The following is a 15,034-nucleotide window of genomic DNA, read 5'->3' as shown; positions in this document are numbered from 1 at the left end:
TCACAGTATCCGTCTTCTGTGTTGCCAAAAAACAGACTAAATCGCCGGTCAGAAGGGATTAATGGAGATTGTGTGGAAAGGTAAAAAAACAGAATAATATAAAGTGAGGAGCAGCGAGGAAAGAGAGGCGTGGTGGGCAAAAATGTGTGTGTGGACGATGGGGGGGAGAGAGAGAGAGAGAGAGAGATTCTTAGATACAATTATAAATGTGTGTGTGTGTGTGTGTGTGTGTGTGTGTGTGTGAGAGAGAGAGAGAGAGAGGACCGGATCCAGGACAAATACGGAGGGAGAGGAACAGTTTTTTAAGGTGAGGCATGGCAGTTGTGCTGAGAGAGGGGAGTGGGACAGACAGATAGACACACAGACAGATTGCTAAACAAATGTGGATGGACAGACAAAGAGATACCGGCAGATAAAGAAGTAGATACACAGACATACAGATGTATGTAGGTAGACAGATACAGATAAATACAAAACTAATATACATTTGATATATATATATATATATATATATATATATATATATATATATATATATATATATATATATATACAGAGAGAGAGAGAGAGAGAGAGAGGAGTCTGGGGTACAGAATAATGGCATGGTCTCACAGATTGAAGAGATGGGAAAAAGCAGGACAAGGAGTAATGGGATGGTCTTATAGAAGGAGGGGAAGATGAAGGAAAGCAAATATACGTGTGTACATGTGTGTGTGTGTGTGTGTGTGTGTGTGTGTGTGTATATATAGATATATATATATATATATATATATATATATATATATATATATATATATATATATATATATAAAACAGGTAACTGTGTCAGGGACAGACCAATCTGTAAATGGTCCTAAAAATACTCTCCCTCTCACTTACTTTCACTCTGTATCTATCTATCTATATATCTGTCTGGCCTCCATTCTATGTACCTAATAACACACACAAACAGTGCAGAAAGATAGAAAAACATTTCATTCCTCCCTCGGTCGCATATTCTCCCATATTTCATTTCAGCCAACTGACGAATTTATTTACCTGAGAGTGGGTCACGGCACACTGACAGCCGTAAAAAATAAAACCTGTCCGTAAGCCATTCCCCTTCACCTGGTGGATAGAACAGGAATTTTATCGCTTACAGCCGGCCAATATCCTTTTGGTGTGAGGTCCTGGCAATTAAAGGATAAAAAGTGAGGAAAATATTGCATGAGTATATAAAACATCAAGACAGCTTCTTTACCAAACATTATTGCTATTTTTTTTTCTTGCTTTTCATTTTTTTTCACTTTAAGATAAACTTCCTGAACCGTAGACAATATAGGTACTTTTCATTAACCCTTTCACTACAAGAGGTTAAAGCTAGGTAGTGTCCTCCACCATCCACTCACTCGATGTATTTCTGCCTTTACGTAACTCTACACTGAATGTCAAGCCTAATGGTTTCCGTAAGCCAGGAAACCATTTAACAACACTGGCTTATAAACTTATAACCAAATAATGGGGAGATGAGCCTATTTCAGTGCCCCTGTTAACTGGGCCGACATGTCATAAAAATACCCCCGCTAATACCAGTACACCAGCCCTCTATGAGCCCTAGCATGTATTGAATATGGACGGTAGGTGTTAGCGCCGAAGTGGTGACATGTGAAGGTATGTGGCATACATGAGAACAACTGTGCTTTCGGGAACGGGCTACTAGGTCTATGCTCAAAGTCGAACACATAAAAAGGCAGATTATTTTGTAGTGGACTGATGCTGAGACAGACAGATAAATAGACAGAGATGGATAGACAGACAGATAAGTAGGTAGGTAGGTACAGAGAGAGAGAGAGAGAGAGAGAGAGAGGGATATACACGCTAAGGCAAGCTAAAATAAAACACTGAGGGCAGGGAACGCACAACTACACTGAGTGGAATAACAAAAAAGAAAAAAAAAAGTTTGAAAAAATATCAGTCGAGAGTGGTAAGGGCTTTTTATTATTAGTTTGTTTCTTTACCAAAAGGTTTGTAAATAAAACTGTCTCCCTCACTGTCTTCTGTCTTTATCTCTCTCTTCCTCAGTCTCCTTCCCTCCCTCTCCACTCTTCTGTGTGTGTGTGTGTGTGTGTGTGTGTGTGTGTGTGTGTGTGTGTGTGTGTGTGTGTGTGTGTGTGTGTGTGTGTGTGTGTGTGTGTGTGTGTGTGTGTGTGTGTGTGTGCGCGCGCGCTTGCCCTCTTTCAATTACCGCACTTTTTTTTTTCCCCTTGCCTTCCATTCTTTTACAGCCAAACACAAAGGTAAGCCTCTTCTGTCACAACTTCACACTAAGGTCATTTTCAGCTCTTTCATTCCTAACGCATCAAATCAAGGAGAATAGTGTATGGGCAGAGAAACATACAAAGCCTCTCTCAGCTTAAGAATATTAGCCAGTTGAGGAGAGTGACAAGAAGGAATGGTGATGAAGGGCGGAGAAACATACCAAGCCTCTCTCAGCTCAAGAATATTAGCCAGCGGAGGAGAGTGATAGGAAGGAAGGATGATGAAGGCAGGGCAGAGAAACATACCAAGCCTCCCTCAGCTTAAGGAAATGGGCCAGGTGAGGAGAATGACGAGAAGGAAGGATGATGAAGTAAAGCTGATGTAATACAGGAGAATGCTAAGCTGTAAGAAGGGATTATCACAACAACCCAGGGCTATATAATAACATGTATTTCCGTGTGCAGCCATAGCCATGTCCTGTGCTAGCATCAAGCTTCAAGAAATTAAGCTGAAAAAAAAAAAATTAAGGGAAGTGTTGGACAACTTCACACAACAAATCCCCGAGCTAGACCTCATCAGATCATACAGCCCTGCTAGGGTTACAGGAGAGCGCTACCTCTCCCAGCACAGCAGCCACCGGGCGGGGCGCGAGCTTGCAATCTCAAGATAACGAGCCCGACACCCTACCACTGAGCTACAAACTGCAAAATGACGAAAATACCCGCCAAGTATAGATAAAAGAATCAGGGTGTAGTTGAAATATTGTCTCCGAGAGTGATTCCAAAGCTGAAAAAAAAAAAAGAAAAAAAAAAAATCTCACCCACGTAAAGAAAACCTTGGATGCCTTTGGGTGTACTGGAACGTTTGTCTGCCAGTGTCTTTCCAGTAGCTTTCTTTGTTCCAGCCCCATTTTCCTTTCAGTCTCCTTTTACCAGTACACATGGAGCTCTGGGGTCCAATGCCTTGTCTCTGTGTCCCTTATTTATGCCCGGAAGTCAGCGTAGGGAACCAAGGCAATGCTACAGTATCCCCAAGTCTTCCTCTTGACTCCTTCAATTCGGCGACTTATTTTTTGTACATTCTCACTGCAGACGATTTTACTCAGCTGAGGAGAGAGTTTCGAGGCGGTAAAGTTAAATATAGTCCTGATAAACCTGTGAATTCCTAGGTATTTTTTGCAAACTTAGGGAAATCGTCTAGCAGTCAGATTGTACCGTAGAGACTGACCATATTGAAGGGGTTGACGAGAGAGACTATGAATAAATCGTCTAGGGAAGAAAGCATAGAGTCTGTCTCTTGTTAACTCTTGCCAAGCGTAAGGGGCCGTGGCTAGGCTGACGAGATTTAGACATTTTATCCCCTGCTGAACAATATAACCTTCATGATTAAAAGTGAGAGTAGCAAAAAGACATGGATTTTTTTTTTTATTTAAGGTCTCTCTCTCTCTCTCTCTCTCTCTCTCTCTCTCTCTCTCTCTCTCTCTCTCTCTCTCTCTCTCTCTCATCCTCAACCGCCATCAAGGGTACACATGTGTATCCAAAACTATACACGTACACACGACCGACTTCGTTTTAGTATATAATGTTTCTTTTTATGAAAATGTAACTTTTCTATTGTCTGGCTGTCTGTCTTCCCCCCCCCTCTCTCTCTCTCTCTCTCTCACACACACACACACACACACACATACACACACACACACACCTTTTCTATTCTTTGTCTGTCTGTCCCCCTCCTCTCTCTCTCTCTCTCTCTCTCTCTCTCTCTCTCTCTCTCTCTCTCTCACACACACACACACACAAGCAGTCCCCCTCATTTCCACATATATTGAGTCTATTTTCGTTTCAAATCGCGGCCTGCATTTTATATTTCCCACATCACACACACCACTTAAGGCTTCCACTTTGATATAATCTTTTTTTTTATATATTTCGTATCTCTAGATGGTTTTGCTCAGCTTAAGGTCTTTGATATTTTTTTTTTTTTTTTTTTTTTTCCGTATCTCTACAGTAGATGGTTTTGCTCAGCTTAAGGTCGTATTGCTGTAGTTCAAAGGAAGGTATGTTTATTTATTTTTTTTCTTTGTTGTTATTGTTATTGTTGTTGTTGTTGTGTCTTCTTCGTCATCTTCTTCTTCTTCTGTCGTCGTGTCTTCTTCTTTTTCTTCTTCTCGTCCTCCTCCTCCTCCTTCTTCTTCTTCTTCTTTTCCTTCTTCTTCTTGTTCTCCTTCTTCTTCTTTTTCTTTTTCTTCTTCTTCTTCTTCTCCTCCTTTCTTCTTCTTCTTCTTCTTCTTCTTCTTCTTCTTCTTCTCCTCCTCCTCCTCCTCCTCCACCTTCTCTTCCTCTTCCTCTTCTTCTTCTTCATTTTCTTCTAGTACATCGTCCACGTAAAGAAACCCAAACATTATCAAACTAATGGAAAGACTAAACCAAGCTTTTCAAAAGATTCAATTCACAGCGGACGAAGAAAACGGAAGACTGTCATTTTGGAGGCCCACTATAACAAGACCTGGATCCCAAGTAAAATTCACAGTGTATAGAAAACTCGATGCAAAGACGATTTCATCCAATTTTTCTGTGCTGATGATGACAGAAAAAAAATAGGGATAATAATTGGGTGTTTTGTTACAGAATTTACGATTATGCAGTGACGCGTGCCTTGGGAGTGAGTTGCAATACATTATCAGTGCTTTTACACAACTGGAAACTCCCAAGGGCCTCCTGGTCACCTTGGATGTAAGGGAAAAGTCAATAATGGAGAGAGGAAACACAGAAAGGAAACGAATGAAGCAGTTGTACCTAATTCAGATATAGTTACGGCCCTCAGGAAGATGCAACGCACATACCAACATTAATATCGTAACAGCGGCCGGTAGGAAAATATTTAACACTGAGAAATAGACGAGTCCAACCAATGAGAACACTGTTGTTTACAAATCCCCGTGCAGTGACTGCGAAAAAACTTATTATGGAGAAAAAAGCAGAGACGTAGAAACGGGAATAAAGAAACACAAGGCTGATTTAATATGATCAACCATATCCTTTTCACTCTAACTTGGCCTAAAATTGTCAACCCTCCATCTTGAACGCTGAGTCATAACAACTGATCAACGCTAGAAAATGATGCTAGTCACGAAGAAGCGCTGTGGAAAATGGGCAGAACCACAGTACTCTCCTTTTCTGCCATTGATGTGCGTGGAATAAGCATGTAAACGACGAAAATCTGAGCCAAGTTAAAGTGAAAGGAATATAGTGCCCTGATGAACTACACAGATGAAGAAGGCCACTGACCCAAATGGAGGAACACAACAGTAGGGGGGGGGGGGGGGGGAAGCTAAGAGAGAGAAAAAAAACTAACAAAATTACACAGAAAAACTCAGAAGGCATTATACATACTCACCAACATCAGCAACAACATCGAAAGTGTAGATAGAGTATCATCGGAGCAAAGGTTGAATATCCGAGGGGGAGGGGAAACAGACCAATCAGCAGGTGTGACAGGTGAGTGGAACCAGCAGGCAGGTAGGTCGGGTCAGCCCAAGAAAAGTTTAATTCTGAAAAACAAAAAGAAAACACCGTGTAAAACTGGATGGGAATAAATGTCTGTCTGTCGTATTAGTGTAGGTGAAGGAAGCTCCCTAGCACCTGTTCCTTAGCGATTTATTTTTGGGGTGGTTAATATCCTTTTGTATGTTATTTACGCCGAGGATGACAATATTGGAAGGCTTTATATAACAGATGAGGGATGTAAGGTGTAACAAAAATAAATCGCTTTGGAGGTGTTAGGGAGCTTCCACATCCGGCCCTAATGACTCAACAGCTGTCTTTTAAAATCTATTCCTACTGACTCTACACGATTTTATTCAATCTGAGATAATGCGGAAGATGTGAAGGTATTTTTTTACATTTGAAATATTAATAAAAATCTGAGTATAATTGTTACCTGTATGGCACTACCTTGAATAAAAAGCATAATCAAGTCCTCGGGCTGAAGGGCTTAATTCCTGCTGCTGCTATGTCATTTATTTATTTATTTATTTACTTATTTGTGGAGAAGGGACATGGCGAAAGTAATGCAATCCCGGGTCGCGGAGAATTACGCATTACTCTCGCCAGTGCCAGGATAATGACGCTCCTCAGGGTTATTGTCAAGCTCGTATTCTCGTAGGTTAAAGACGCTCCCTAACACCTCTTCCTTAGCGATTTAGTTTTGGCTACGGCTGGCTAATATTGTTTTTTATGTTAGGTATGCAGAATATGGTGATATTAAAATGATTTAACACAGAAGAGGACGCCAAGATAAGCAAAACAAATTGCTTAGGAAGAGGTGTTACGGAGCTTCCCAACGACAATACCAGCCTCAGTCTCTAACCCATTCACCACGATGATGGATATTAATGGAATAATTTAAGTAACACAAAAAAGGCTGGCAAGGAGTAATAAGCAAAATAAATCGCTTAGGAAGAGGTGTCAGGGAACTTAAGCAACGACAGTACCAGCCTCAGAGGGATATTATTAGTAAGTTTTTGCTGTTTCAAGACGATTTTTTTCAGCTTAGGAAAACCTTACTGAATCTTAGGAGTTAGAATGGACTCCTTGAAGACTTGAGGTGAAAAAAAAAAGTGCTAAATTAAATCGCTTAGTGGCAGGAGTTAAACATGTCCTTGGGTGAAGTGGTAACCCTGTGCCTGCTAGGATTTCCCTCAGCGGAAGAGAATCGTATGGTGTTAAGTTAGGTATACTTTCTAGGAGGAGGAGGAGAAAAAGAAGAAGAGGAGGAGGAGGAGGAGGAGGAGGAATCCGTTCACCTTGACATGCCACGACACACTGCGTTTAAAACTGGATGTTATACACAGAAGGAAAGTTAGACTGTGGATGTTCGTTGCACACGTGAATGAGTTTTAATTAAGACGTTCAGTTGCTAGATGGACTGATGAGTGAGAGTGCGTTGCAAGAAGGGTGCTACGCCATACGGTAGGAGGGATGCAAGCACATAGTTCAAAGGAGCAGAGACGACTGAAATAGCGAAGGTAGGGGATTAAGATGCTACAGTGTGGTACAGAAAGAGAGGCTGAAGGTAGTCAGTAAGCAATGGAGTGTTTATGTGGAAAAAAAACCTTTGATTCCACCCTGTTTAAAAGGGCTGTATATGGTGAGGCCCCCCCCCCTCCCTCCCCACACACACACGAGACCTATACTCCACACACGAGGGCGGATGAAACAGACCCTTGTGCAAGGTAAACAAAATACAGGGTCGGCTTAGAACACACAGCATCTTGGAAGCGTATATTTTGAATGGGGGGTAACGCAGTCTCTCCATGATAAGCGATAGGTAGAAATCTCAAGGATACTAAAAAAAAAAAATTGATGTAAGACTGATCCGTGAGATGCTGAATATTAAGGGATGCTCCTTGTATAAATTAACGAACTGAAAGACACAGGAATTGAATTTTTGATGTGAAACTGAATTTTTGATGTGGGAACTGAATTTTGATACCTGTATTATTTTTTTCCCTCACCTCAAAGACTCACTACCCAGTCTCTGTCCGCCTCGCTTCTCACCACACTGCCTGCTCCCATTCCTTTCATGTCACACTCTCGTTCACTTTAGCACACTGTCCCCTTTCACGTCACAGCAATTATTTTCCTCACGCACCAACACAACCACTCACACCCTCCCTGCTGCTCACCACTAACTGCTGACACTTCTCTGAACGACCACGGCCCTGTCATGACGAAATGTTGGTGCATACTCGTGATCAATAGGCCTATACAAGCCAGGTGCAATCTTACTAATCTAGGTTCACTGTTAGGGCTCAAATGACGTGTTCTCCTTGCAGTAATTGCCTGAACCGATCCTCCAAGACTGAGAAACAATTTACTATGGAGAAAAAAGCAGAGGTGTAGAAACTAGAATAAAGGAACCCAAGGCTGATGTTAGACCTCCTTTCAATGCACCATATTAAGTCCCATCAAACTATGGTCTCTTGTCCCCACCAGCAATGAAGCAAATGGCGGAGGTAACACATGCTCCAAAGATAAAATTTTTGGTATCACAGTCTAGCCGCCTCTGAATATAAGCTTACGGACATACAGTTGTGGAGAAAATACTGATTCATTTCATTTCCAAAACAAACGAGGCGGAGAGAAGTAATTTTCGAGACACATGGCAGTGATGAGATCGTCGGAGTGCAACATACTTCTCAGAATATTATATAAACATTTCACAGTTGTTTACATACGAAGTGGAAAGATATTATTGTTCTCAAGTGTACAGCGCTGTCACTTGCCATACTATCCCTGGCGCCGGGAGAGGCTTCTGTCCTTGTTACTAATTGGTGTGTGTGTGTGTGTGTGTGTGTGTGTGTGTGTGTGTGTGTGTGTGTGTGTGTGTGTGTGTGTGTGTGTGTGTGTGTGTGTGTGTGTGTGTGAGAGAGAGAGAGAGAGAGAGAGAGAAAGAGAGAGAGGGAGAGGCTGGGACATCGCTCACAGACCAGCTCTAGTCTGGCCTCACTAAACTATATATTCGTTACCATTTTCCGTAGCTCTGCCGTTACACATAATACTTGTCATTTGCACCAGTGGACACAAGACGGCTATTAAACTGAACTGCATTTTCAAGCATCTGCTCTAACCAAAATCAAATGAGATATATCGCGTGTAATTTAAAGCAAGCCTAAGGGATATGTATGCAGCTTTTTAACGTTACTTCTGACGCCATTCAATCCAGCTGGGAATGCAGGAAAACATCGCATATACAAAATTCACCTGGTCTTATTAGATTTTAGGTCAAGCACAAAACTGGGACCTTAGCGACACAGAGTGAACTGGGAAATTTTAGTGATTAAAGTAACGGAGCAGATTCTGAAATAAATCGGTAAGGAAGAGGTGTTAGGAGGCTTGCATGAATAACACACAAGAATAGAGTGACGAAGCAGAATAAATAATGAATCGGTAAGGAAGAGGTGTTAGTAAGCTTGCATGAGTAACACACACGAATATAACAGCGGAGCAGAATCAGAAATAAATCGCTAAGGAAGAGGTGTTAGGAGGCTTGCATGAATAACACACAAGAATATAGTAACGGAGCAGAATCAAAAATAAATCGGTAAGGAAGAGGTGTTAATAAGCTTCCTTAACCACACGAGAACATCGACCTATATCAATCGCTCTTTACCTACCTGAGTAAAATTATCTGCAGGTAAAATAAAAGGGTTGATAGATGGTCCTCGGGGGGGAAGGGGTTGATTTATATTCTCAATTACGTGGTTATTATTATTTTCTTCGTTTTTCCTGAGAGAGAGAGAGAGAGAGAGACTGTGTAGTATTGGTCATTTTTCCTTAGTTTTCCTGTGTTTAATATTTATGCAGAAATTTAACTGTGCATTTATTTTTTATTTACTTCAATTTTGCATTTATTTTTGTGATTATATATAGAGAGACAGACGGACAGACAGACAAATAGATAGATAGACAGTCAAGCATAGATAGATAGATAGACAGATCGATAGACAAATAGATAGATCGTGAAGGTAGTATTGTCTGGCTCACCTGCGCCGTTCACAACTCAGGAAGGGCTTGCGAACGTGACCTGGCATATGAGAGAGAGAGAGAGAGAGAGAGAGAGAGAGAGAGAGAGGGGGGGGGGAGTATTTGGGGAGGGTGACAAAGTATAACTGAGAGGGAGAGGCAGCTGGGGGAGGGAGGGAGAGGGGAAGTAGAAGGGGGGAGGAAAGGAGAGAGGAGGGGAAGGTTGGGGGAGAGGGGAAAAGAAAAGGGAGGAGAGAGAGAGAGAGAGAGAGAGAGAGAGATGATGTGGAAGAGGGGGGAGAAGGGGAGGCGGAGTATATGTGAGGAGGGGAAGAGGGAAAGGGAGGGAGGGGAGGAGAGAGGGAGGGGGAGGGGAGGAGGATTGGGAGAGGATAAGGTGGGGGAGATAAAGAATAACTGCGAGGAAGGTGAGGGAATGGGGAAGGAGGAGGAGGAGAGAGGTGGAGAGAAGAGGACGAAGGAGTATTTGTGAGGAGGATAAGGGGAAGATAAAAGGCTGCATTTTAAGTGGCACAGGAGTCTCCGTAACACCCTCTCCTAAGCGATTTACTTTACATTATCTAGCATTCTTATACATGCCATTAATTTCGCTTCAAAATTCACATACTTTGCATAGATAATTTAAAAGAGGACACAGAGGCATGATGTCCAGAATAAATCGCTATAGAAGTGGTGCTTAGACCTCTTCAAAGACATTTAGATTTGGAGGGAGGAGAGAAGATGAGAGATGCAGCAAAGAGGGAGGAGGAGGAGGAGAGGAGGGATTCTGGAGGAGGGGAAGGAGGGAGGAAGGAGGAAGAAGAGGAAGGGGAAGGAAGTGGAGGGGGGTGGAAGGGGGGAGAGGGATAGAGAATGATTGAGAAGGAAGAGGGGGAGGGAGGGGGAGGGAAGGGGGGATGAGAGATGCTGGAAGGAGACTGGGGAGGGAGGTAAGTATGGAAGGGAGAGGGAAGAGGAGAGGGAGAATGGGGGGAGAGGGGGAGAGGGGAGAAGTAAAAGTGGGCAAGTGGACATATGGAAAGATTGAAGCGGGAGAATGCAAGTGGGGAAGAGAGAGGGAGGATGGGTAGGGGGATAGGGGGAGGGAAAGGGAGAGGCTGGAGGAGAGAGGAGTGGAGGGAGGAAGGGGGAGGGAGAGAAGAAGGAGGGGTGGGGTGAGGGAGGTAGAGAGGGAGGAAGAAAGATCAGAGGGAAGGGGGTTAAAGAGTGAACTGAACTGGAGAGAGAGAGAGAGAGAGAGAGAGAGAGAGAGAGAGAAAGAGAGAGCGGAGGGAGGGTGCATAGCCAGGTTTGGGCCAGCAGTAAGTTATGTCAGAATGATTCACGTTCCTCGCCTTCACCTCGATGGGGAGGGGAGGGGAGGGGAGGGGAGGGGAGGGGAGGGGAGGGGAGGGAGGGGAGGGGAGGGGAGGGGAAGGGAGGGGAGGGAGGGGAGGGGAGGAAAGGGGAGGGAGGGGAGGGGAGGGAGGGGAGGGGAGGGGAGGGGAGGGGAGGGGACGGGAGGGGAGGGGAGGGAGGGGAGGGGAGGGGAGGGGAGGGGAGGGGAGGGGGATTTATTGTGGCTTCGCGGCGGAGATGGAGTGTGAGGAAGAGGCTGGAGGGAATGAGACGGTGGGATATAACAGGTATGCTAGGCTGGGATATGATTAATCGTGTGAAGGTAGCCAGACTGTAGCACTTAGGGTGAGACTGGAGGGTGAGATTCATGTAAGGAGAGACTGTAGAGTAAGGTGAGACTGTAGTGTAAGGTGAGACTGTAGTGTAGGGTAAGACTGCAGGGTGAGACTGTAGAACTCAGAGTAATGTCTTATCCTGTAATATGGGTTGATGGTTGACCTGAGGCTTTGCGGGACGAATGAATATTGTGATAATCAGGAGACCACTCTTATATATACCCACATACATATCTATCTATTTGTATCTATATCAATCACTCTATCTATCTACGTAGCTATATCTTTTTTCTATCTATCTATCCATGCATGCTTCAGGGAGTAGTTAGAAGGACTGGGCATATAAAGATAACTACTGAACACCATGCACCCTTCCAACACGCTGAAAAACATATACACGCTCAGACGCACGTGCAGGCGAAATACACTCAGGTTCCTCTTCATAACTTAGTCGCTTTTAATGTCTTGGTCAAATACTCAGCAAACTCAGTCGTACAAAGTTATATTCTGAGCCGGAACAAGTTTATATAAAGTTGCAATAAAAACTCCTTGATAAAAATAATGTTGAGACGTAGTGGACCAGACGAGGGGATAAAATAGGGAGCAAGGCCTGATATACACAGCTTAAAATATATATGATGAGGCTTTTCTGTTAGGTGACGCAAGACGAGTGTAGAAAAAAATGCATAAATCCCATCCAAAAACCAGAAAATACTCGAAGGGCACATACCTCCGCCAATGCCAATGCCATTAAAAAGAATCCAGATCCAGATCCGTGAAGGTATTGTGTGGCATACATAGGATCCGGATCAGCCCCCAATATTTATTCAATTGTTCCTTGACCCATGGCCAATCTTCCACAAAATTTCATTGAAATTCATTGAGAACTTTTGGAGATATCGTGTGGACAAACAGACTAACATACGGGAATACATACCTCCTCCAACTTCGTTAACGGAGGAAATAAATCCTTTGAGCCTGAGGACTTTTTTTTTTTTTTTTTTTTTTTTTTGGTACTGCAAGAAAAAAATACAATTAGCTAAGGAGAAATGAGAGGAAGGGGTTAGATTTAGCTTATTTAACCCCTTTATTACGTCTGGTCTCCCCTAGGCCCAATAAAACCGTCTGTTGTAACAAGAGGAAGGTAAAAGAGAGACGTCCTCGTTATGATGGGGTACACGGCCGGTAGTGGGTGTTGTAAGTCACGTACGGTAGTTCGGTGCACAGTCACACAAAAGGTGATGGCGGAGTTTCAGATTGCTTCGAACGCCCTGCATTGCCAGACGCTCAGTGAAATCTCAGTGACTATACAGTGTGAGATTCTGCACCTTCGTCACGTCATACCATCGAATAAAATCCATCATATTTCACGCCGAGAACGATATAAAATGAATGAGGCAACGAAAAATTATACGTGAACACTGTAAGATACGTTTTCCGAACTTGAATGTGTAGTGACGAGAAAGAAATCTGTAGTATAATAATTTGGTTTGTATTATTTTCATGTAAATTCTGAAGAGGAACACAGCGGAACAATTACGTAAGTGTTGTTCAGTGTACAGTACAGTATAAACTCCTTCACTACGCTGATGTATTTTGTAAGTAACCTTTGCTACCTGCGGATGGAGAGGGAGGCCTTCACGTGGTGGCACCGATATAGATGGGTGGTTCCTCTGCCCTTTAACACAAACGGCTTTCAATTATTAACTCCCTATCCCCCAAGAAGAGAATGGTGGACTGCAAACCACCTCTGATGTACGTGTACAGGTAAGCATTGCCCAAGAAGAGGAGGAAGAGGAGGAGGAGGAGGAGGAGGAGGAGAAGGAAAACGAGGACGAGGACGAGGGGCAGGAGGAGGAGGAGGAGGAGGAGGGACAATTTGGAGAGATGAAATTGGCAGACCTGCTAAATAGGTGAAGGTGAAAAAAACATGAGAGAAGCCTTCCCTTTGCAACAGACTCACAGTGATGATGATGATGATGATGATGATGATGATGATGATGATGATGAGGAGGAGGAGGAGGAGGAGGAGGAAGTAGTTATAAATGCAACAATCAGGCGAAGGGTCATATTCTAAGGCTCGTATTCTCGTCGTTTACGAAAGCTCCCTATCACCTTTTCTTAAGCGACTTACTTTGCTTATTACACCATGCCGTCCTTTTCTGCGTTGCTTATTCATATATCACCATACTCTGCCTAATAACGTACAAAACGATATCAACCAGTCGTATCCAAGAATAAATCGGTAAGGCAAAGGTGCTAGGGATCTTCCTCAACCGACAAGAATATGGGGCCCTGAGATGGAGGGTCGTATTCTAAAAGGCTTTGGAGATTTCATAGCGTCTCTTTACCAATGAATTCTGCCCATTACACCCCGGTATCCCCTTCTGTTTCACTGATACAGACTAAACCGATGTTAAAACGAGAAAAATAACAGGGGAGATAATAAAACCACACAGTAGGCTCACTAAGTCGCCAAGGAAGAGGTGCTACGAAGCTTCCTACGTCACCTACATTACAAGCCAAAGACATTATAATACGCGAGAGAATACGATCAATATACTAAGCGAGAGAATACGATCAATATACTCTATGGTTCCAGTGAGCCCAGATTCACTTACTGTCACAGAACCACTAAATGCGCTGTGCAGAGGATATGAACGAAGCGAAGTTACGTGATACTGGACTGTAGAGACGAGAGTGAGAGGTTAAATGGAAGCAGCCAAATCTTGTACCTGTGACATAGGAGGAAGTGGTGTATAATTTGTTAGGTCATAATAACTACTTGCCCCTGGACGAAGCAGATTTCAACAGAGAACAAATGAATGAAACCTTGGAAAAAAGTATACAAAGGAGTTTTAAAAGTAAGAGGCAGAACATCGCCAATCAGTAACGGCAAACGATCAGTGCAAACAAAGGGACTCCTAAAGAAAAGGAGGGTTTATGATCGCGAGGATAAAAACACAAGCAATAAATATGATAAATAAATAAATATACTGTAGGCCTACATGCATACGTAAGAAGTAGAATTATAAAGGTATCCAAAAATTTAAAACAAAGGGAAGCCTGAGGAGATCTATGCGGAAGATTTGGCTGAGGAAGACACCAAACGTTTCCCCGGACAGATTTTAACGAAAGCGCCGAGAATAACAGACAGGAAGTAAACAAAACAGCAGAGGAATTTATGTATAATATCATGATCTTGACTAGAAATTGAATAAAATGGTCTGGATGATGCAAAAGAAATAGAATGGGCATCACCGAATTTAAGGGGAGACTAAGCTAACTTTTATGTTTTTGCGGGAACGCCACAGTCCGCTGGGGTGAGGAGTGCAGACAATTTTAACTGCTACGGGTATTTACTTATAGGAAATGGAGTTAATGGATGTAAAAATCAGCCACCATAAGGTATCAGAAGGGTTATGACACGTAAATAATGCAGAGAAAATAATGATAATGCTGGCTGAGTCATTTTTGCAGCGCCCGAGAATTGAGGATGGTTTTCAAGACGTTAGGTCAAGATATTTGGATTAATCTTGGTATCGTATATTGACTATCTTGCTGATCCCCTATGTC

At 42.9% G+C, this 15,034-nt stretch overlaps 1 protein-coding gene across 1 annotated transcript in view; it reads left to right on the top strand.

Annotated features, from left to right (window-relative positions):
- Positions 1–11,360: 11,360 nt before the first annotated feature.
- Positions 11,361–15,034, top strand: part of LOC145418780 (cytochrome P450 2L1-like) — a 70,599-nt gene continuing 66,925 nt past the window's right edge. Inside the window, exon 1 of the mRNA XM_080287112.1 lies at positions 11,361–11,410. Coding sequence (XP_080143238.1) covers positions 11,361–11,410 — 50 coding nt within the window. The remainder of the gene's footprint in view (positions 11,411–15,034) is intronic.

The sequence above is a fragment of the Coenobita brevimanus genome, chromosome 116, assembly GCF_032717465.1.
Source record: "Coenobita brevimanus isolate Jiangsu-jjx chromosome 116, ASM3271746v2, whole genome shotgun sequence".
Lineage (NCBI taxonomy): Eukaryota > Metazoa > Arthropoda > Malacostraca > Decapoda > Coenobitidae > Coenobita > Coenobita brevimanus.
This window is presented reverse-complemented; position numbering and strand designations above follow the sequence as displayed.